Source organism: Syngnathus floridae, chromosome 6, assembly GCF_059516105.1.
Source record: "Syngnathus floridae isolate MCC-2025c chromosome 6, RoL_Sflo_1.0, whole genome shotgun sequence".
Lineage (NCBI taxonomy): Eukaryota > Metazoa > Chordata > Actinopteri > Syngnathiformes > Syngnathidae > Syngnathus > Syngnathus floridae.
In genome coordinates this window covers 11,737,205-11,758,652 of record NC_142418.1, presented here as the reverse complement: position 1 = coordinate 11,758,652, position 21,448 = coordinate 11,737,205, and the positions used below count along the sequence as shown (strand labels likewise).

The window sequence follows — 21,448 nt, the reverse complement described above, 5'->3', positions numbered from 1 at the left end:
ACATAATTCAATTAGTAAGAGTAAGTATTCCTTGGGGAAAAGGCGTCTAACTTATTATCTGATGTAAACAAAACAAAAAAAACAGCAAAAAATATACAAGATGAAAATTCGAATATTATTTTGCCAAATGGTGAGTCGGCCTCCAAAGACATAAACAAACCATGTGATCACATTTTGTATTTAGAGATAAACAAATAAATAGAAATCAAGCCGTTTTCAAATTTTGGATGTTGATTAAAGCCATCTTTAAATTGTACACCACAATGTTTTTTTTTTTTTGCGGACATTTATTTATTTTTTTATTTCATCTTGTACACAGACATCAAAGTCACACTTTCTTTATAAAGCTTAGAGTTCGGAACGGGTGGAAGCAGCCTTGCTTATCGAGTTAGTGATTAGTACGAGACCAACGTGGCTTTTAGATGAGTCCACAGAAAGGACGAGGTTGTTTGTTGACCGCAAGCAGCCGAAGCTGTCGACCAATCATCGTACTCTCCTCCTTCAAGCTTTTGCAGCAGCTAACGACGCAAGCTAGCTAGCTAGCTAGCGAGCTAGCTGCTCACGCTAGTCTACTATCATCGGTTAGCTGTCAGCCTTGAAGTGACTTGTATGTAGCCTGAGGCACACACGTACACACAAGGGGCGCTCCTCGTTTACGGTCCACTTGCCCCATTGACAGGTAACGTCAGAATTCCTAATTTTAAACGTCAGAATCCTCGATTAAGTCACGAGAATTTCTTTTGCACGGGATTAGACGAAAACTAATAGGTTAGCTGTACTTCACTCGGGTAACGTTATTGCACGTAAACCACAAGCCAACACTTGTCGTGGCAAACACATTGATGACAATGTTTTGCGTTATACTTTCATACTGTGAAATGTATCTATAATCCCGTCATGCTCGTAAATCAGCGTATTAAGGCATTTCAATTGTATACCTCGTCACTGAATACTAGCTTGTTCCATTGCAGTATATTGGCGACTTTTGGATTAGTGACACATTTATGTTCCTTACAGGTTCGTTCAGCAGCTGCCGGTGTAATCGGGAATCTAACGTTTGCGTTCCGTTTCATCGACGTGCTTTCTTGTCTAAAACTCGTCAAAGTTAAATCTTAACAGAGCTGCAGCCTTTTGTCAATAGAATAGAGTTTGGTGGGGTTGTCATTGTTTACACAAGCCAGTGGGCGCATTGCTCAAACTGGGTAAATACTACGTACGTGATTGTACTTCGTCTGCATTTGGTGAGATGACATTTGGTGGTATGGACATATTATATCAAGATTATTGTTTGATCATTTTCTAATAGTCAGCTCTTAGAAGTGAGCCGATTAGTCTTGCTGGATTGCACACTGTGCTGAACCGGGAAGATCCGTTCGAGCTTAGAGGAAGTCCACCCCCCACCATCTGCTTCCTTACCGTTTCCCCCTTTCTTTTTTATCGTGTATCGCATTTTCTCACCACTCTGTTCCTGTCACGTGTACTCAATGGAGCATGTTAGTTTTAATAGCCTGATTACAAAATGTTGCACTCACCATTAATCTTTTTTTTTCTTTGATTGTTTCAGCAGTTAAGGAAGATTTCCTCTTGGCCACTGTGATCAAGCACTGATTTCCTGCTATTTTCAATTTGATGACAGCACTGTGAGGACAACTTTTTTCCCCGGAATGCCTGGAGCTGCTTTTGAAGAACCAGAATCAGCTATGAAACAGACCAGTGTGCAGACTTGTTAAGCCACTGGAAGGGAGCGAAGAAAACCTGTACTGACTGATTAGCTGCTGCTGTGGCAGTGGGGGACTGGATCAGTAAGTGCCGGCCCACTGGGAGTCACCTGATGTAGCAGAGACACGAGACTTCCTGTTGGACCTCTTCCATCTATTTTGAGCTTGTTTTCTCCGTTCCTGCTGTCTCATAGATTTGGATGATCGAGCACAACGACCATTTTAAAACAGCTCACTGATGGCTGTGGCCTGGCCAGAGCTGATGGACTTCTTGCCAGCTATTGCTGATTTATTCGCTTAATTCTCATCCACTGCAGCCACTGCCCACTTCTGTGTAGTCACCAGTATCATGAATGGAGGCTGGAGGACACATTTGTGAGGAACTAAACCCTTGGGATTATTATTATTATTTTTTTTTTGCCCAATGAAGAGGTGTTTTTTATTTTGAGCCCCATTTTCTGTGTTGCTTGAAAAAGCAGCTGTGGTTCCTATAGAATCTGTAGAAGAGCGTGTAGAAGATGAAACTGAGGAAACAGGTGACAGTGTGTGGAGGGGCCATCTTCTGTGTGGCTGTGTTCTCACTTTATCTCATGTTGGACCGCGTCCAGCATGACCCTGCAAGGCGACAAAATGGAGGAAACTTTCCACGTGTAAGAATAAATGTACACGGCTCTCTTTGGATTTTGTTGCATGATATGTAGTACATTTCATTTAGTCAATCTCTTTGGGATTGATTGCTAAATTGACCTTTTGCACATTGACATTGGGCAGAAAGTACAGGAGAAGATTCAAAGTGTCAAATAACACATTATCTTGTCATTTGTAATTGTAAATAATAAATATTGTCAATTATCACCATTAGCCGAGCTAAGGTTTTAAAAAACATCTAGGAGCCACCATGAGCCGTATTGTGGTTCCCCTGCCAAAACCGGCACTGGCTCTAGACGTATATTCTTCATATAAGTATCAGTGATGGTTTCCGATTTATTTAGTGTCTTTATACTGTATTATTTAAGCGTCTAAAAGAAGAAAGTATGCATTATTTTCAAGAACGAAATAATGCTGTTATAGCACCTGTGACCACATCTTTTTCATGGGTTTTTGACATGGATGCATGGTTTACAAAAATGGATGGGTAACCGAATTACATAGCGTTAGCTGCTGCTTTTTAATACTAATATCTTTTTTTAAAAATATTTGACCAGTTTTTACTTGTCTGATTTGAAAACGAGTTATTTGTCAGTTTGTTTTGTAGCTTTTACTGTATATAATAGTGTTAAGAGTAAAAGTGATCAAGTCATCACAAAAATCTTATATAAGCCGCACCTGACTATAAACCGCAGGGTCCAAAATTTTGGAAAAAAGTCGCGGCTTATAGTCCGGAAATTACGGTAGATTATGGACAGTAGATGATGAAATCCCAAAATTATAAATTTTATTTTTATGTTTTAGGCACATTTTTTTCAGGACATTCTGGTTGAAATTCAAATTGAGTTAGCTTTTCAGCGAACATTAATATGGTTGTTCCGTTAAATTCAAGTGCCCTCATATTACCTTGTTCTTTGTATGTTGTAGAGCCAAATTTCAGTCCTGCAGAACCGGATAGAGCAGTTGGAGCAGCTGCTCGAGGAAAACCATCAAATCATCAGTCACATAAAAGACTCTGTGATGGAGCTCACAGACACAGGAGCAGTGTCTCCCAGTGGCCACCTGCCCTTTAGGAGTGCCAATGGCTCCTGGGTCCTTCCCTTTGACGGGCGCCCCACTTTCCTCGCTGTCAAGCCCCAGGACTGTCAGTTGGCTGCAGGCAGTCACAGTCAGGCAGATGTTCAGGTGAGCTTACTGCAATTTGGAACAAATGCACACATGTCACTTTATTCAGTCAAATGTAATAGGAACCTGTTTTTGTGTGTCTGTATTTTACATATTCATTTTCAGATGTTGGATGTATACTCCCTTCTCAAGTTTGACAACCCGGATGGTGGTGTGTGGAAACAGGGATTTGACATAACTTACGATGCTGATGAGTGGGACAAAGAACCTCTGCAAGTGTTTGTGGTCCCACACTCTCATAATGATCCAGGTAATCACCTCAAGCCCGCCTGCATTAAACTGATCAATTTTCCATTTTATTTTATGGAACATTTTTCACCTGTGGTCTGGATCGGTATTTTTCAGAGTGGAGTATGAATACTTGCAGTATTGCATTAGAGGTGCCACATATTAGGCAAAGTTTGAAAGAGTTTGCTCACTTAGTTCCCGTCCCCACAATCAGACTATTTGTCTGTAAAAATGATTGTTTTGTTTGAGTGGTGTAAAGAGCAGATTTGTCCCCCAAATTTTGGTTTATTTCTTCATTTGTTCTGTCTCTTATTTTTAAACTCATGCATTTATTGTGGCGCAAGCAATGTAAAGCAGGAGCTGTTGGGGGCGGAGAAGTTACAGTTGAAGAAAAAAAAAAAGATACGTACTTCCCATGCATGTTTTTTCTTAAATTGTAAGTCAACTTGTTACCAGATAGTTCTAAATTGTACTTTGCCATGTATGGAACTAAAGAGTGCATGGAACGGGTGACTCTGCCAATTAACTCTGTGGACAAAATAGATTGACTTGTAAATCATGAGCCATATTTTATATCCGTTTCTGCCCTTTTCCCTTACTGTTAGTGTACCTGGATTTTTTTTTTTGCGGTGGTAACAGAAATCTATCTTCTTGTTAGGTTGGGTTAAGACGTTTGATAAGTACTTCACAGACCAGACACAACATATTTTAAACAACATGGTGGTGAAGCTGGCTGAAGATCCTCGCAGAAAGTTCATCTGGTCTGAGATTTCCTTTTTCTCCAAGTGGTGGGAGGGTGCCGATGCACAAAAGCAGGAGGCTGCACGCAAGTGAGTCGGTGCTCCATTTTTTTTTTTTTTTTAAATTCCACCAGCAAAAAAACTAGCCCAGATGGCTTTAAAGCAATGACGCACTAGCAGATTGTGAAAATAACTTTCTATCTGGGTAATGTGATTTTTGCACATTGGGGCAGGATTCTTTCTTCTCACCTGCTTTTTTTAAATCTCTCTGTTCAACAGACTCATCCTCGAAGGACAGCTCGAGATTGTCACAGGAGGCTGGGTGATGACAGACGAAGCCAACGTTCATTACTTCGCCATGATAGACCAACTTATTGAGGGACATCAGTGGCTGGAGAGAAACACAGGTGCATCAGAAACTATCCGTGTTACTCTGTGATGGTTAATGTATTGTATTATTATTGCATTATAATGTGTTATAATGTTGTGAGACTAAAGTTGAAATGGTTCTAACCTTGTCACTTTCCCATCATGAAATCTTGCAAGGCCACATTCAGTTTGTTAAGTCTCTCACTCAACAGGTGATTTAGGATGAAACAATATATAAATTAGGGATGCCCGGCCAGAGCAATGAGGGTTTGAACTGTGGACTTATGAACACCAAGACTTTTTGATACTTACTTACTTACTTACTGATCTTTCCAAATCTGTACAAAAAAAATCCACCAAGTCAATCCGACTGATATTTGTAGCTTGACCTCATTAGATCTATTTACATCAGACATCTCAAGAGTGTTACTGAGTGTGACAGTTTTTTTGAGGAATGAGCTGAAATCCATCCTCATCTGATTTGCAACTACAGGATACGTCTGGGGGGAGGATATATTGCTGTTAAAGGAAGCAAAACCAGTTCAATAAACCAACGGTTCATAACTTTTTCCTCCCTGCATTGTGAATATGAAACGTTATTTTTACTTTCTGTTCTATTCCAGGGGCAACCCCCCACAGTGGATGGGCAATAGACCCTTTTGGGCACAGCTCTACTATGGCCTATGTGCTGAAGAGAGCCAACCTGACCAACATGCTCATCCAGAGGGTCCACTACTCAGTCAAAAAGCATTTTGCTGCCACACGCAACCTGGAGTTTATGTGGCGGCAGCCCTGGGGTGAGTTAAGCACAGAAAAAGATAGATTGTACTGTAATACAAACCCAGGGAGTTAAACTGTCATTGTTCACTCTAATAATAGTAATGTGACAAGTGGCCACCATCTTGGAGAATTTTCTAAAAACAATGGAACGAGTGCTTCCCACGCTTCTAAACTCCTCCATAACAAATGCATAGAAAACCTATTGAGGATTCTCGTTCTTCACCTATTGATGTTTCAGTTTTTAAAATTACATTAATAATTATTTGTGTTGTTACTAATAATGTGTTCATTATTAAATGTTAAGGTACATTTTCTCAAACTTGTTAAAAATTTGAAGTCCCCCTCAACATTTTTCTGTGTACTGTTTATTCTAAAAGCAGTTCCTTTTGCTTCAAGATACATGTTCTCAATGGGTGACATGGTGGCGCACTGGTTAGCACGTCCGCTTCACAGTTCAGAGGGTGCGGGTTTGATTCAGCCTTTGGCCCTCCCTAGGTGTGAGTGCGAGTGTGGATGGTTGTTTGTCTCTGTGTGCCCTGCGATCGGCTGGCAACCGGTTCAGAGTGTCCCCCCGCCTATTGCCCAATGACAACTGGGATAGGCTCCAGCACGCCTGTGACCCCAGTGGGGACAGGCGGTATAGAAAATGGATGGATGGATGCATGTTCTCAATCCAAGATATTTTAATGCTTACTTGTATTCCCTTGCCAGACACTGGTTCCAGTTCAGACATCTTATGCCACATGATGCCCTTCTACAGCTATGATGTGCCTCATACATGCGGGCCTGACCCAAAGATCTGCTGCCAATTTGACTTCAAGAGGCTACCAGGTGGCCGTATCAACTGTCCATGGAAAGTGCCACCAAAAACTGTGGTCGAAGCAAATGTAGCAGAAAGGTGTGTTATACTGCTGTAAAATCTTAAAGTGATACTCTATTTTTAAGCCATGAACAAACGTCAGCGAGAGGGCATACAGGGAGGAAGGTAACTATCCAAACAGATTGTTCTTCAGGCCTCGTAGGCAGCTTTTAACAAACATAAATAACATCTGACTGCACATTTTACTGACTAATGGCAAATGGCTCTCACCTATTATGACCCTGCTATTTCCAATGTTGTAGTAATTTTCTTAGAAAGCTGGTATTGAAGACTGCACATGCTGTCTACATCAATTCAGGGCACAACTCCTCCTGGATCAGTACCGCAAGAAGTCCAAACTTTACCGTAGCAAGGTGCTTCTCATCCCTCTGGGGGATGACTTTCGCTACGACAAGGCCTTGGAATGGGACCAGCAGTATACCAACTATCAGAAGCTCTTCGATTACATGAATTCTCACCCTGAGATGCATGTCAAGGTGAGAAAGGAATTTGGCAACTGTCACAGCCACTATTCTATTTTGGTTACTGTTTTCCATGCTCCCTCGCTTGTAGTGAGTATTTGAGTGGACAGGTCACACTTTTATATGGTAATGAATTCTATTTAACTTGCTGAGGCAACAAAAGATGTCATGGACCAGTGTTTAATTCAAAGCCCAGAAAGTCTTAGGCATAGGTATCAGTATCTTTTTGTTCTGTTCTGCATTTCGGTTTTAGCAATGTATTTTCTTAAGGTCGAACTTTTCCCGCATCTCTGCTTACATCTCCAGGCTCAGTTTGGAACTCTCACCGACTACTTCAATGCTTTGTATAAATCCTATGGATTGGCTCAAGGATCCCGACCTACAGACTTCCCCGTGCTCAGTGGGGATTTCTTTGCCTATGCAGACCGAGAAGACCACTACTGGACTGGCTACTTTACATCCCGGCCCTTTTATAAGAGCTTGGATCGTGTCATCGAATCACACCTCAGGTTAGGGCATTCCATTCTCTCATCAGTCTTACTTTGCAAACTGTGCTTTGTGTGTGCCAACTGGTCAACAGGGAACTGGCATGCACTGCAAACAAGCTCACATATCAAATATCCCTCACATATTCCTTGCTTACTTAGACAGACAGACTAGATGATATGACTCTGGAAGTTCCCTTTCAGGGCTATGCAAAATTCAAATTCAATTCACAGGATGAATGTGAATTTGAATTGACTCCATCCCACACAGAATGTTGACTTGCATTTGAATGACAGAAAGTAGAATTTAATTGAATGCAATCCAGAGTAACTCATTCTCATTACTTGTCAGGTGTGGTTCAAAATGTTTGTAGCCATTTTTCAACTTGGATAGAGCAAGGTATTCTCGGAAATGAAGTGCCATTCTCCCTTCATATCAAACAAAAGTGTTCACAGTATAATTGATCTGTTTTATCTGCGTAGGCTTTTAATGTTAAAAAAACTATTATGCCACTTTACCACTGATTTTAATGATTGTGTACATAGTCTTTATGAAATTTAAGCTGTAAATACATTTTTGCTGTAAATCTTAATTGTGAAATACACGTACATTTTGCATCATGAATTTCATTGAATCTCAGTTTTACTTCCTGCAATTTGAATTTCAGTTGTATATATGCTCCCTGTTTGCCACCTCATTTCAAATTAAAATTCAAGAATTCAATTATAATGTAGTGGTTTTCAATTCTATTCTGACAAAAACATGAAGGGAAACCAGGGCTGTACAAACTAGGCAGAGTCACTCCCGCACCATATTGGGCAGTGGAGACCTTGTGTGGATGTATCTGTCCACTTGATTGCATTCACTGCACCTTTCTTTAGCAGAAGCTTTGAAAACAAACACACATATATCAGTGGTGTATTTCTGTAGTCATGGAACAAGAAATGTGCAGTCCCAGTTTGACAAAAGTCTGATGGGATGTTTATGGTTGGGAAACAGATTAAGTCTCTCTCGCACAGTTTCTCTTAGTAATTGTAAGTGTTATGCGTGTTTCAGGGGAGCTGAGATACTTTACAGTTTAGCGGTCGCCAACGCCCGACACCTGGGCATGGAAGGACGCTATCCGGTCTCAGATTACGCCCTGCTCGTTGATGCCAGGCGGTCTGTGGGCCTCTTCCAGCATCATGATGGCATCACTGGTACTGCGAAAGAGAATGTTGTTGTCGACTATGGCACCAGGTAGGAAATGACAGTGGCTGTGATAGACAAATTAAGATGAGATGAGATGAGTTCACTCAAGAAATAAAGATAAGAGAAACATTTTGCCAAGCTGGCATTGTAAATGAGAATCCTTTTTCAATTGCCTTATCTGGATTAATTAAGGTTAAATAAATTTTTGTATGAAAAGGATCATTTAATCCTCCGTTTTACAGGTTTGATACCCAGTCGAAAAATAACACGGTATCTGATGTTGATTGCGTGATGATTGTCTCCTGTCATCCATAGATTACTACGCTCACTCATCGGTTTGAAGAGAGTTATCATCAATGCTGCACATTTCCTAATCATGAAGAACAAAGAATTCTATCGCTTCTACCAAACAGAGCCTTTCCTAGAGACGGTAAGAGCAAACACTGGAGGTGATTTCTAAGAGAACAATAAACAATTTACATACAGTAGCATTTTACTGACCTGGAGCCATGTGCTTCGTGTAAAAATGGGTGCATATTTATTTGCATGGGACAAGTTTGATTGACCACGTTGCGCCTCTCTAGGCCTGTTCTTTTGTTTGATAATCTCCTGCACTAGTCCCATTGAGTCAATTTCTGCTTCTGAGATGTCGAGGACTGCACTCATTTTAAAGGGAATGAGGGGAGCTATTTTGATTAGCCGGGAGCAGCTGCATTCCATCCCATTACCACGCAATTGCCGAGGCACCGGGGAACACCTTTTTGTACCTATGCTTGTCTGGCGAAATACCAAATGAAAAAAACTGCGCACAGTTAGACTGCGCTTTACACTAGGCAAAATAGGGCACTCAGTGTTTTGTTCCATAGTGACAATGGTTCAAATGTAGGTCTTGCCGTGTGGTGTTCTCTTCACTGTGTCCTTGTGTGGGTATTTTCTGGGTATGTCCTCCTAGTCCAAAACCATTTGGTAGGTTCATTGAAGGTTCATTGCTAAAGTTCCCTGAAATGAGAATGTGAGTGTACGGGGGTTGTCTGCTCTGTAATTGATTGTCAACTTGGATAGAATCCAGCTTCCTTGTGACCCTGAACAGGATACGAAATTAGGTTGATGGATAAATATTAGTCTTGTGTGTGTTTGATTTTGTAGGATGACAGACGTGCTACTCAGGACTCCCTTCCGCAGCACACTTTAATCGAGCTGGATCCGGCAGGGCCAAGGTAAGGCCCATGTCATGTCTAACATGACGCCCCCTTTCCTTCAGGTCCTTCAATCCCAAAAGACTGATTGCTATTTTCCATTTTGCTGTCAGATACCTGGTCCTGTTTAACCCACTTGAGCAGGAGCGGCTATGTGCCGTGACCGTGTTGGTCAACACTCACAAGGTGAGGGTGCTCACTGAAGACGGACAGACTCTCCCCGTGCAAGTGAGCGCTCAGTGGAGCTCATCCAATCAAATGAGTGCTGAAGTGTTTGAGGTGAGAGATGACTTTGCAAAAATCTTAATGATTGTACTCGGTAGTACAAAATACTGATTGAAACATCACTGCCTATTTCTACTACCGCAATCCTTTTCACAGGCTACATTCATGGTGCGTCTACCATCGCTGGCGCTCACGGTCTTCCATATGTATACCTCGCCGGACTCGCCCATGACTCTGCGCTCGGACACCCTTTTCCGGCTGCCGCGAGGCGCCCTGACTGCCCACGCTTTGGACCCCCTACCTGTTCGGTCTCAGCAAAGTGACCCTCAGACCTTCTACATCAGCAGCCAGTTTCTGACACTGGGCTTCTCTGGGACCACAGGCTTGCTGGAGGTTTGAGTCAGAACTACTCGTCTTTGATCTCAGTGATGCTCACTTTGCTAAATCTGCCTCAACCTGCAGACTATCAAACACAAGGAAGATCCCCAGGAAACGAAGGTTCAGATGCACTTCGTTCTGTATGGAACTCGTCCTTCTAAGGACAAAAGTGGTGCTTATCTTTTCCTGCCAGATGGAAAAGCAACGGTATTGACTCACTTTCTGTGTTCTAAACCCCACAAAGCTTCTCTTGCCCCTATAAGGAGCAGCCCTTTTCCTTCTTGCTGCTTTCAGCCCTACGACCACCACGAGCCACCTGTTGTACGTGTAGTTGAGGGACCTCTCTTCTCTGAAGTAGTGGCAAACTACCAACACTTTCAGCAGGCAATTCGTATCCACAACGTGCCAGGTAACAGAACTCTTATGGGCTCTTTTCAAATTGCAAATGCAGAAGCTGTCGTCTGTTTACTTTATGAAACTACTAGGGCCGATGTGTTCCGAATAATAGGACGCTTACACCCCATTAAAATATGTTTGTAAAGTCCTTCCTTTCGCTTTTCACATTGTGTTTTCAGGTGTGGATGGTCTCTCTGTGGACATCACCACCACAGTGGACATCAGAGATCAGACCAACAAGGAGCTGGCCCTGCGACTGGTCACTGACATCCAGAGCGGAGATGTCTTCTACACAGACCTCAATGGCTTCCAGGTCAGTGTGATAGTGTTTTGTTAGATATTACCTGTGCAATCTCAAAATGTTAAGAAGCTGTCACCCACCTCTCCTCCTCTCGTAGATGCAGCTTCGTCGCCGCCACCAGAAACTCCCCTTGCAAGCTAACTTCTACCCAATGCCCAGCCAGGCCTACATTCAGGACAACCACCACAGGCTTACGCTGCACACGGCACAGGCTCTGGGTGTCAGCAGCTTGGAGAATGGTTTGCCTTTTATTTGATTCAATTTTGTTAATTGTTTCTCACTCACTCTCCTATTGTTGTATGAGTTGTAAAGGTTTGAATGTGGTGTTATTCTACGATCTCCTCTAGGCCAGCTGGAGGTCATTTTGGACCGCCGACTGATGCAGGATGATAATCGTGGGCTGGGTCAAGGCCTAAAGGACAACAAGAGGACAATCAACCGCTTTCGATTACTTCTGGAGAGGAGATTGATGGGAAACAAGGTAAGATTCAAGATAGCAGATAAGGGGGAGGTTTGTTCCTCAAACAGCTTTGCGTACACTGAACGGACAAAAGTATTGGTGCAATTAAAAAAAGTTTTTCCACCATTAATGTTCAGCTATGACCTACGTATACATCTCAATTGAAAAAAAGACCGAAGGTGAAGTAAGCATCTATGACAAAACCCAGAAAACGTGTGAGCCGTGACATTTTCAAGCTGAGTCCTTAGGCACTGTGATGTCATTTTCAATCGCCAGCCAGTAGCACTCCATGGGAAAATGGCACCCCCCTGAGATGGATAAAAGCAGGTGGATTCTTCTGTGTAATCTACATTTCATGAACATCAGTATTAATCAGAAGACCTTGATGAGTGGGGGTGTATAGAACATATTGTCAAGTAAAGTTTTGACTTCCGCGTTCGAGGACAAGTTTGATCAAAATCCTCCAAGAGATTTTATTTAATTCCGTATGTATATTTTTATTACCATTGGTATTATTATTTTGTTTACATGTTCAAAATAGGTAATCAATTCTGTTCTGTCTATATCATCGTCATCATGTTTTCCGCTCGGTTCACATTTCATGCATTTGTTTTCCATCTCTTTCCCTTGTGTTGCCTTCAGCCTGATGGCTTCTTTGCAAAACTGTCTTCCTTGTTTCACACTCTCCTCCGCAAAATGTTGAGTGACAGAGTTGACGAGGTAATGTTGTCATGGCAACACTGCTGATCATCGTCCCCTTAGTCTGTGCTCTGTTGCTCTTGTTTTCCTTTGTCATAGGTCCTCATAGCTAGAAGTAACAAATGATACTTTTGATCAAACAAATGGGAATGAAGGACGTAGATTGTACCGTGTAGCTCTTCAAACCCGCTCATGATTCTTTTGGATATAGTGTGTCTGCTTTAGAAGTAGACTTCAACCACAGCCACTGTGAATTGATAGTTGTGTCTAAAATGAAACAATTTTCTGTGTCCTTCTTTAGATGACAGACAACTCCATGATGATGAGCTTCCCCTCTCTGCTTGGTCACATGACCAACGCCATCCTAAATCACAATGTCCTGGCGCTACCTGTCCTGCCTAAAAGGCGCGGCGTGCCTCCTCTGCAAACCTTTGCGCCACTCAAGTCAATGCTCCCCTGTGACTTTCACCTTCTAAACCTTCGCAGCATTCAAAGCCAAGTAAAGAAACCACCTTGAGCCTTAAATTTGATCTATTACAGCTTAACCATTATGACTGGACATGCATTCATTCAAGTGTCACAATTTCTATTTGCACTCAAGTGACATGATTCAGATATGTATCACTGGCAGCAATACCTGGAATCAGATGCTTTAATCTTCTGATAGGAATTCTGTTTCTTCCTAATCTGACAGGCATCAAATATGACAGTTCAAGTGAAGCGTACTTTGACAGAAGGGATATACTCCTTCAGTAGGTGCTCACCATCATCGAAATACGTACGCAAATAGTGACGTATATACACCCCCAGCAAATATGGGGCCATTTATGATCAAATTAATTAAATAATTGTTAACTAGTTAATTAATTGCTAATTTAGTTAACAGCGGCGGAATTCTACTGCCTGCAGTACACTCAACCGTCACTACGGGCACAAGATTATTCTTATTATTTTTCTTATACTGCGTTCCCACCAAATTTGTTGCTTGTGTTTCTGGCGATATGATTCAATCATAGTCCATGGAGTCCGCGTGTTCTGGCGCGTCTGAGTGCGGAGCGGCGCGTTCGGGCCGTAGGATGTGCAAATATAACGCCTCTCACGAGATATAAAGCGAGTTGACTTTTGACGCTGATGAATAGCCGTTGTGTCAAAACGCTAGCGTGGTAAGCGAAGTGTTTAGTGTGCATGTAGCTTTAAAGTTTAGAAAGGGTTAAACAGACGAAAGACTTCTGAAATCAGTCATTAAGTAGACGCTACAGTTAAAAAGGTTGAATTCGTTTTGAAAACTTAGCGGTTAATACGTTTTATGTAAACACACCAATACAAGGAGTATGTAGAGAAATTAACTACAATAGAAGGAAAAGAAAATCATCGGATAAGATAAACAATAAAAGCAACTCAAAATAAACAACTTGGCATGAAATGGTATTGTTCAAAAGGATGGTCATGAACCAACTTAACTCGTGTAACTCAATTTAAGCACCGATCGTTTGTACCCTGATAAGAGTTGGCAGAAGAGCACTCGCGCTCCTCGTCTCAGCAAGCCATAGGCAACTCGACCAAAACTGCTGGTTCACAGCCAAAAACAAATATTTCTTAGAACAAAATGAGAACGTAGTTGCTTGAGGCCCTAGGATGGGCTTAATTGGGGCTGATTTTATATAGTTGTGTGCAGTGACGACTGGGAATTATTGCTACGCAAAGAAACGAGACCAAGGGAAGAAAGGAAAGTAGAATGCAAGCTACATACATAGGGAACAATGTCTCAAGAAAGGAAGCAAAGAAGTATCCCAGGTGTTGGAGAGCCCTGACTATAGAGGTCAGGGGTCACCAATTTTGGGCCCTGAGTTGCAGTATCCTGCATGTTTTGCTTACCTGCTTCAACACTCCTGATTCAGATAATCAGCAAGATCTGCAGAATTTGGATAATGATTATTTCATTTTATTTTAGGTTCATACTTTTTGCACATTTTTTACTATTTGCATTTCTGCTTTACAATGTCACTTACTCTGTGCAGTTAGTGAAGATCTCATGGTAACAGGTTGACCATGGCACAGTTTTGTGTTTCTGCAACAGCATAGGAGCAAAATTATTTCCAACTCCAGACAAATAGGAGAAGGACCAGTGTTATGAGTTTATTTTAGAGGTTACACTGCTATTTTTCTTTTAAGTGGAATCTTTTGTGTGCATGCGCAGGACCCCAATGCTCCATCCCCATACACAGCTTTAATTCTTCACCGTCTTGGCCTCGACTGTGCTTTGGATGTTCCAAACTTGGGCTTCAACTGCACCACCACCCAAGGACAGGTGAGGAGCCCCTTATAAAATCAGGTTGTACCTTGAATTACCATTGCCCCAGCGTAAAAGGTAAAAAAATTTTTTTGTTTTGTTTTTTTGAGCTATGAGCCTGGCTTGCTAAAATTGACTATTTGCACCTTGAGGAGGGGGCAGTCTTAAGTTTCTTGAGTTGAACTAGTTGGTTGCTGGACATGTAAGTGCACAAATCCAGTCGCTATTCCTCAGCAAGAGCAAATGTACAGGGAGGCGGGGACCATTGATGCTGAATGGAGAAACATATGCTGTCAACAAACGTTTATCAGGGTAATAATGTCTGCCTTTTCCATTTATCCTCTTGTGTGCAGCTGAATGTTTCCAGCCTCTTCAAGAACTTGGACCTGCAGCTGCTGCAGCCAATGTCTTTGACCCTAATGTACTCTAGTCCACCACTGGCCAACCATTCCACAGTCAGCCTAGATCCAATGGAGATCTCATCCTTCAAGCTCAAACTGCGCTAGGAGCTAACGTGATCCTGCAAGCTCAGACTCTTTGGACCCACAACTGGAGCCTTGGAGCTTTGGACCAGAAGAGGGCACTCGATTTGGCTGTGACGAACGCATTATGCAGAACCACAAACTCTCATGAGAACACAGCCGCAGTGGGTTCTACTGCGTAAGAATGTGTTTCAGCCTGGAACTGAACTACTGAATGTAAATATCCCAATGATGTGCAAGTGGTAGTAAGAGGGAGGAGATGGTGGGGTTAAGGAGTTCATAAAAAATGTGTGTCGCAGGAGTGCAATTTCAAAAGCTTTATTTGTTGGATTATGAGCTTTTATTTTTTTAATTTTCTATGCTTACACTGATGTTGGCACACATTGCAATCACGTTTTTTTTTTTTTTCTCCCCGATTTAATGTTATATTTCTTTGTTGCCTCAAAGCAACAAAGATGATATCCTGTGTGGATATTCAGAGATGCGAGTGGGTCTCCGCTCTGTGCACTAACAAGTAGATCACGTAAGCGCGCTGCTCATCATTCAGAGCTTCCTTGACATCGCGGGTGAACATTTGTTTTAAGCCTTGTGTTGGTGTGTCACAACTGAGTGGCTGTGTGTATAGTTGTGCTTCACCAACACTAGACTGTGTGTGTGTGTGTGTGTGTGTGTGCGTGTGCGTGCGTGAGTGCATGCGTGTTAGGGGCCACCACTTGGGACATGTACAGTTAGCGGGATGGAGCAAAGAAGCATCAAGATAGAGATGACAGGATTTTTTTTTATCTTATTTTAGTCACTATGGTGGCATCAATGCAACTTTTCATCTTGCTGGAATTATTATGGCCATGATACACAGTGTTTGGAAAGTCAAAGTGCACTTCTGTATTATGAGAAATACAAGGGAGTGTCTCAATAAAAATGTAAGTGCGCTGACTTTCTGTACATCCTGTAGCTGTATGTGATTATAGCATTAACAAATCTAAACCAGTGCCCTACTACCATTTTTCCACCAGGGCCCAATTTATGGTAGTACTGATTTTTTACTGACCGGCAAACATTGAGTGCTGACTGTGGGGGTGGTGGTCTTGTGTCATTGTGAATTCCTGATGGGCTTGGGTGATCCCATGTATTACTGATTGGGATGTATATGCTCTGCTATGAATGCTCCCAGCCAATTTATCTGTGCGGCCTGGTGGTTGGGGACTACTGGATTAAACAACAAATCTGCTGGCATAAGACTTTTTTTTTTTTTTTGCACAGTGCTATCATTTATGTATGCATGGAGTATGTCAGGGAAAATTTGTGATGCTGTAACTGCAGGTTTAGCTCGGTAGTTGAATGCAAAATGATTTCGATTTCACCCATTCATTTCTAATCCGTAGAAAACAAACGGAGGTTTTTGCTGTTAACTTCCCGGGCTTGTTGTCTTTAAATAATGAAGTTCAACCCCATGGAGATTTGCAATAATTAAGAATCCTGTTTTCAGTTACAATTTACATCAGTAATACCAATCTTATTGACTAAGTTTGGTAAAAAAAAATGACATGTCTGAAAATGTACTTTAACGAAATGTCTTGTGAAAATTCCAATGGCCTGTTTTTCCAGCTGATGGTTTTATCAACTTTTCAAAATTGGGAGGCAGAGCTGAGTTAAAGTGTAGTGACACAGTGTAGGTGGCTGATGTGTGGAGCACTCTGTGCTACATACAAAATCCCATTTGCATTTCGAACTGCATTTTCTCGAGGCTGAGTCTGTGCTCAGCATGGAGCTGTGGACACACATTCTTATGATTGGGCATTAAATAACTGTTTGGTTAGTTCATTTCCCTCAGGAGGTCTGTCACACCATGTGCTGCTCTGGCTTCTATTAACATTTCAATGTGACCACATTTAAGTTCCTGCTCTTTTGTCCCTCGATCTCTATCTCAGCTCTTTCACAATATGTCACATGGAAATTGTGGAAATTTGTCTTCATAAAATAAAAATGGTTTAGAAGCAATATATGGTGGCAGGCTATCTTCTGTATTCAGTGTCAGTGGAGTAATAATGCGGTGAAACTTAAACCTAAACTAAATAATTTAATAAAATGGAGAAGGGGGGGGAAACAGAAAATCGAAATTAGGAGAAAACACAAAAATGAAAAAAAAATCCTTAAGCTACAAATTGTCCTATATACAAATAAAGAAAAGGAGAGAATCCTGTTTGTGCCTTTCTAGTTGGGCTTCCTGCTTCTGTTAGATTATGAATTAAAATTATGAGTTAAAATATTGAACTGTGTATAAATTACAATGTTAATGATTTGAAAATATTTATTTACTCGAGTCATGGAACTGCGCTTACATGGAGTCAATTTCCTAAACGAGCTTAATGACTAGTCTCCCTGGAGGGGGCAGCATTGAGTCAGTTCAAACGCTGTCCACTTGCCTCCGGCAGGAGCTACACAAAGCAGAAGTGATTAAATGGATAACCATGTATTTCCTTTAGAGAGCACATTCTATTGCTTTGAAAATATAGTATCACGAAAAAGTATGCCCCTCCTAATTTAAAATTAGTATTTGTCCATATTTTATTGTGTAAAAACAGTCAATGTAAAGGTCAGACAAAGATAACCGAAGTAATTATAGGATGCACATTGTAAATGGTGACTTAATTAAAGGGGGTATTCAAAGCTGGCGGAAGAGGCTGGCAAAAAATCACATTCATAGCAGAGAATAAATAATCTATGGACTGACAAAATGAAAGGTCAACTTTTCGGTATATCTATCATACATGAAAAAGAACATCGTACAGTCAAACATAGTGGTGGCAGTGTGATGCTCTGGGGCTATCTTACTACTTTGGGACCTTGATGACTTGCTCTGATTGAATAAGACAATGAATTCTCGGTGACTCGTCGTTTCTCGATTTGTCAGTTGTTATAAAATTGCAGATCCTTTATTCTTCGTCCTTTTATTATAAGTTCATTCTGTCTTAAGCCTGATTCCTAATGGATCAGTTGCTATGCAGTTACAGTTTCCCTTATATGCGTTGTCCTGTTATGTCAAACTTTATTCTGTCCTGATCTCTTACAGCAGGGGTGTCAAACTCATTTTTTTCGCGGGCCGCATTGTAGTCATAGCTTCTTTCGGAGGGCCATTATGACTGTCAACCCAAATAAATGTATGAACACCTCATATTATATACAGTAAAAGCTACAAAACAAACTGACTAATAACTCGTTTTCAAATCAGACGAGTAAAAACTGGTAAAATATTTAAAAAAAAGATATTAAAAGTGAAGATAATTTGCAATTCTAGTGATGACACACAAATTTGATGCACAATTTGTCTTCGCGGGCCACATAAAATGATGTGGCGGGCCGTATCTGGCCCCCGGGCCTTGAGTTTGACACCTGTGTTAAGCTCGGGTTACTCTGTGAGAAGTTGTCAGTGCGTCAAGCTTTCTTCCAGGTAGAATGTCTAGTTTTCTTGAGTGCCCAGCCCTGCTTTCTGTTGATACTTAATAAAGACTTTTACTTTTCAACTTTCGTTTCATGTCTGCTTCTGGGTGCACACGTGACAATTGTGTTGTCTAATATTTAAATTTGTTTGACAGTGGGAATCAGTGAAGTCTAACAAACAGGCAAAGAAAACAAAAAAAATTGAGTGAAGGGGAAAACAATTTTTAACACCACTGTAAATGCTTTTTGTTTCTGCAAGATAAAACGGGTATAAAATAGTGAATGGTAGGAGCAAGGCTGTTGAGGCCTGGCTGCAGGCACAGCTGGAGCTCCAGGGTGGATGCCAAGGGCTTGCAGAGACTCTGAATTTGATCGCAAACTGCTGCCACCAACTGTCTTCACTTCTCAGGAAAACATTCCATCCTTCTCGAACTAACCGGCCACGATAATAGGAACTTGGCGTCAATGGCGTGCTGGGAGAACCAGGATTTTTCCCGTAGGGCTGCGCCAATGTGTGGGGATGCGGCCGGACCATCATTTATAGGCTAAAACTTAATTAAGTTGTATAAATGTTTTTAATTCAAGAAAATTCATTCATTTATGTCTTAGACGTTTTGCATCGCAGTTCTCTTTCCTGTCCATGTTTAAAGTTGGGGGATACCATTACATGTTCAATCCCTCCCCGCACTCATTGAAGTTTGTAGGGTCCAATTTAGTTTGTGCCTGAATGGCACTGGTTATAGGGAAGAAGAGTGGCCCATGAGAAAACAGATGGACAGAAAAAAGCCAGATGGGGCTGAAAAAGCTAGGATAACAAAAAGAAAAGCTTTAGATGATGATGCTGCCAAGTGCGCAGAGCTCACAAATATGTTTTCAAGAAGACGGACTGAAGAGGATAATGTAGAGAGCCAGGGCCACGGACACAGGCTAATTAGTATGCTAATATTAGGCTTAGATGCTCTGAATAAGATATGTGCTTCTTAAGATATTCATCTTGCATTTTAGAAGATAAATATACTGTATATCGTTTTATTAACGGGAAACAATATTCACAATGCAACATAAAGTATACGTTATATGCTACAGTAGCCTACTAACCATCTGAATTGTGTTTTTGTATAAAAAAAAAACTGTGTGCAATTAAATCAAATTAAGAAAGTACTCATGAATGGTTTAGAAACTAAAGTTGCCAACCTACTTACTCATTAATTGCATGCTCTTTGTAGTATCTGAGCAGCAGCAAAGTTGCAGATACTAGTGCATTCCTTAGGCACACATTTATGCTGTAACTAAAAGAAATACATATGATTCTAATTTGTATGTGCTGTAGTATACTGATTTTCTTTTTTAATTTGATATATTTCCTTGATTTCATTATTAAAATTGCCAAACCTGACCCCAAATTGTGCAATCCCGCACAAAAAAATGAAAGAGCACAGTGGAAGATCACCATCTATTGGTAAAATGACTTTACTATACCACATGTACCTACTACCTCCACAACTCCAATACAATATCATGTTTTCAGACATCGTCAGGCTGAGTTATTCTTTTTTTTTGTATTTTATATATACTTTAGGTATTTAATATAAATTACATACGTCAGGTATATATAGGTAACACCTAAATGTTTTATTGTCTGAACAAAATAATCTGTTTATATTATATATAATTACATACGTCGTTATGTTGATTGCCTAAACGGGGACATGTAGCGCACAATGAAAGAGATACAATTCTGCCTCTACTGTGGCAATGTCTCCCTTTAAAGGGGTGTTGGTGACTACTGAGCTTGATCTTGGTGCCGTTCTAATTCTGGATTATTTGACTTTATGAGACGAAAGGCTGGTTCATCAGTTTGTAGTATTGTACACAAATAGTGGGGAATGAATGCAAAACTCCCAGACAGCTTCACAGCTTTTTGGACAGAAAGTCTTCAAGACTGGACCGGAGGCAACACAGTCCCCCAGTTTTCAATTAGTGTGCCAGCGACAACAGCGTCTGTGGTAAAATCATTCATTCCCACTGATCAAGGAAGGCTTCGTGTAATCTCTCTGTAGACATATTTGAAATGCAGAGGAAAATGAATATGTTTACAGCAAAGCAGCAAAGTTATACTATGTTCCGAGGGAAACTTAATATACAAGTAGAGCCTACCCTTTTCATACTGCACTTAGCATGGCAGAGCGCACCGCTGATGAACCCTTTAATTTGGGGTTCCCCAACCACCGGGCCGCGGACCGGTAACGGTCCGTGGGTCACTTGGTACAGGGCCGCCAAGCCGCACAGAAAAAAATAAATATTCTTTTTATCGACGATCAGTTAATACAGGTCAAGACGCTCGTCACGGTCACGTGACATGTTTCCCCAGTCGAGCCCGCAAAGCTAGCAAAAATGAGTAAGAATCTATTTTGTAAAATATAAAAAAAATTGGTGATTCTCTCCCAATTACATCCGTCGGTGCATCTGTCTTTTGACAGGTTAATTCGGGTCAAGACGCTCGTCGTGGTCACGACATGTCACCCCAGTCGAGCAAATATGAGCAAAAACAGATGTTTGGAAAGCTTCTTTGAAAAGGGAAAAAAGCCCAATGAGGAGACGGAAGAAGAAGAGGCTACCACTTTTAACAAAAGGAAAGCTGCTTTTAAAAGAACATTTCTGGAGTCCTACTTAAAATATGGATTTATCGCCACAGGTGACTGACGCGCCAAGCGCACTCGGCACATGGCGACAGGCTATCTGACGAGGCAATGAAGCCTTCAAAACTGCTCCGACACATGAAGACCAAGCATCCTACATTAAAAGACAAACCTTAACCACTTCGGGTGTCACTGTCTCCGATTACGCCTAGATGGGACTGGCTCGTTTCTGAGAAACAAGCTCAGTGCTCCCACTAA

General features: G+C 41.3%; 2 protein-coding genes and 1 long non-coding RNA gene across 7 annotated transcripts in view; 1 reads left to right on the top strand and 2 right to left on the bottom strand.

The window, feature by feature from the left end:
* Positions 1-1,808, bottom strand: part of unc45a (unc-45 myosin chaperone A) — an 8,947-nt gene extending 7,139 nt beyond the window's left edge. Inside the window, exon 1 of the mRNA XM_088379636.1 lies at positions 1,533-1,808. Coding sequence (XP_088235762.1) covers positions 1,533-1,535 — 3 coding nt within the window. The 5' untranslated portion in view covers positions 1,536-1,808. The remainder of the gene's footprint in view (positions 1-1,532) is intronic.
* Positions 370-17,111, top strand: man2a2 (mannosidase, alpha, class 2A, member 2). 5 transcript variants are annotated; one of them, XM_088379633.1, is made up of 24 exons: positions 375-679; positions 1,568-1,802; positions 1,913-2,368; positions 3,294-3,551; positions 3,657-3,801; positions 4,438-4,609; positions 4,799-4,926; positions 5,512-5,685; positions 6,380-6,566; positions 6,847-7,024; positions 7,316-7,518; positions 8,552-8,734; positions 9,002-9,116; positions 9,833-9,903; positions 9,996-10,161; positions 10,264-10,500; positions 10,570-10,692; positions 10,780-10,894; positions 11,061-11,194; positions 11,280-11,421; positions 11,530-11,663; positions 12,643-12,840; positions 14,539-14,649; positions 14,985-17,111. In XM_088379633.1, exons 3-24 carry the CDS (start codon positions 2,237-2,239, stop codon positions 15,135-15,137), a joined length of 3,459 nt encoding a protein of 1,152 aa, XP_088235759.1. In that variant the 5' UTR covers positions 375-679; positions 1,568-1,802; positions 1,913-2,236; the 3' UTR covers positions 15,138-17,111. The 5 variants fall into 5 exon arrangements, with proteins under 5 accessions (XP_088235760.1, XP_088235759.1, XP_088235756.1 ...); XM_088379630.1 differs by having other exon boundaries at positions 1,565-2,368; XM_088379632.1 differs by lacking the exon at positions 375-679 and adding an exon at positions 899-1,017 and having other exon boundaries at positions 1,568-2,368.
* On the bottom strand, positions 14,216-21,448 carry LOC148396538 (uncharacterized). Its single transcript, XR_015859191.1, has 3 exons — positions 20,709-21,448; positions 14,351-14,409; positions 14,216-14,253 (listed from the first exon to the last, which is right to left on the bottom strand). It is a non-coding gene; the product is annotated as an uncharacterized LOC148396538 (long non-coding RNA).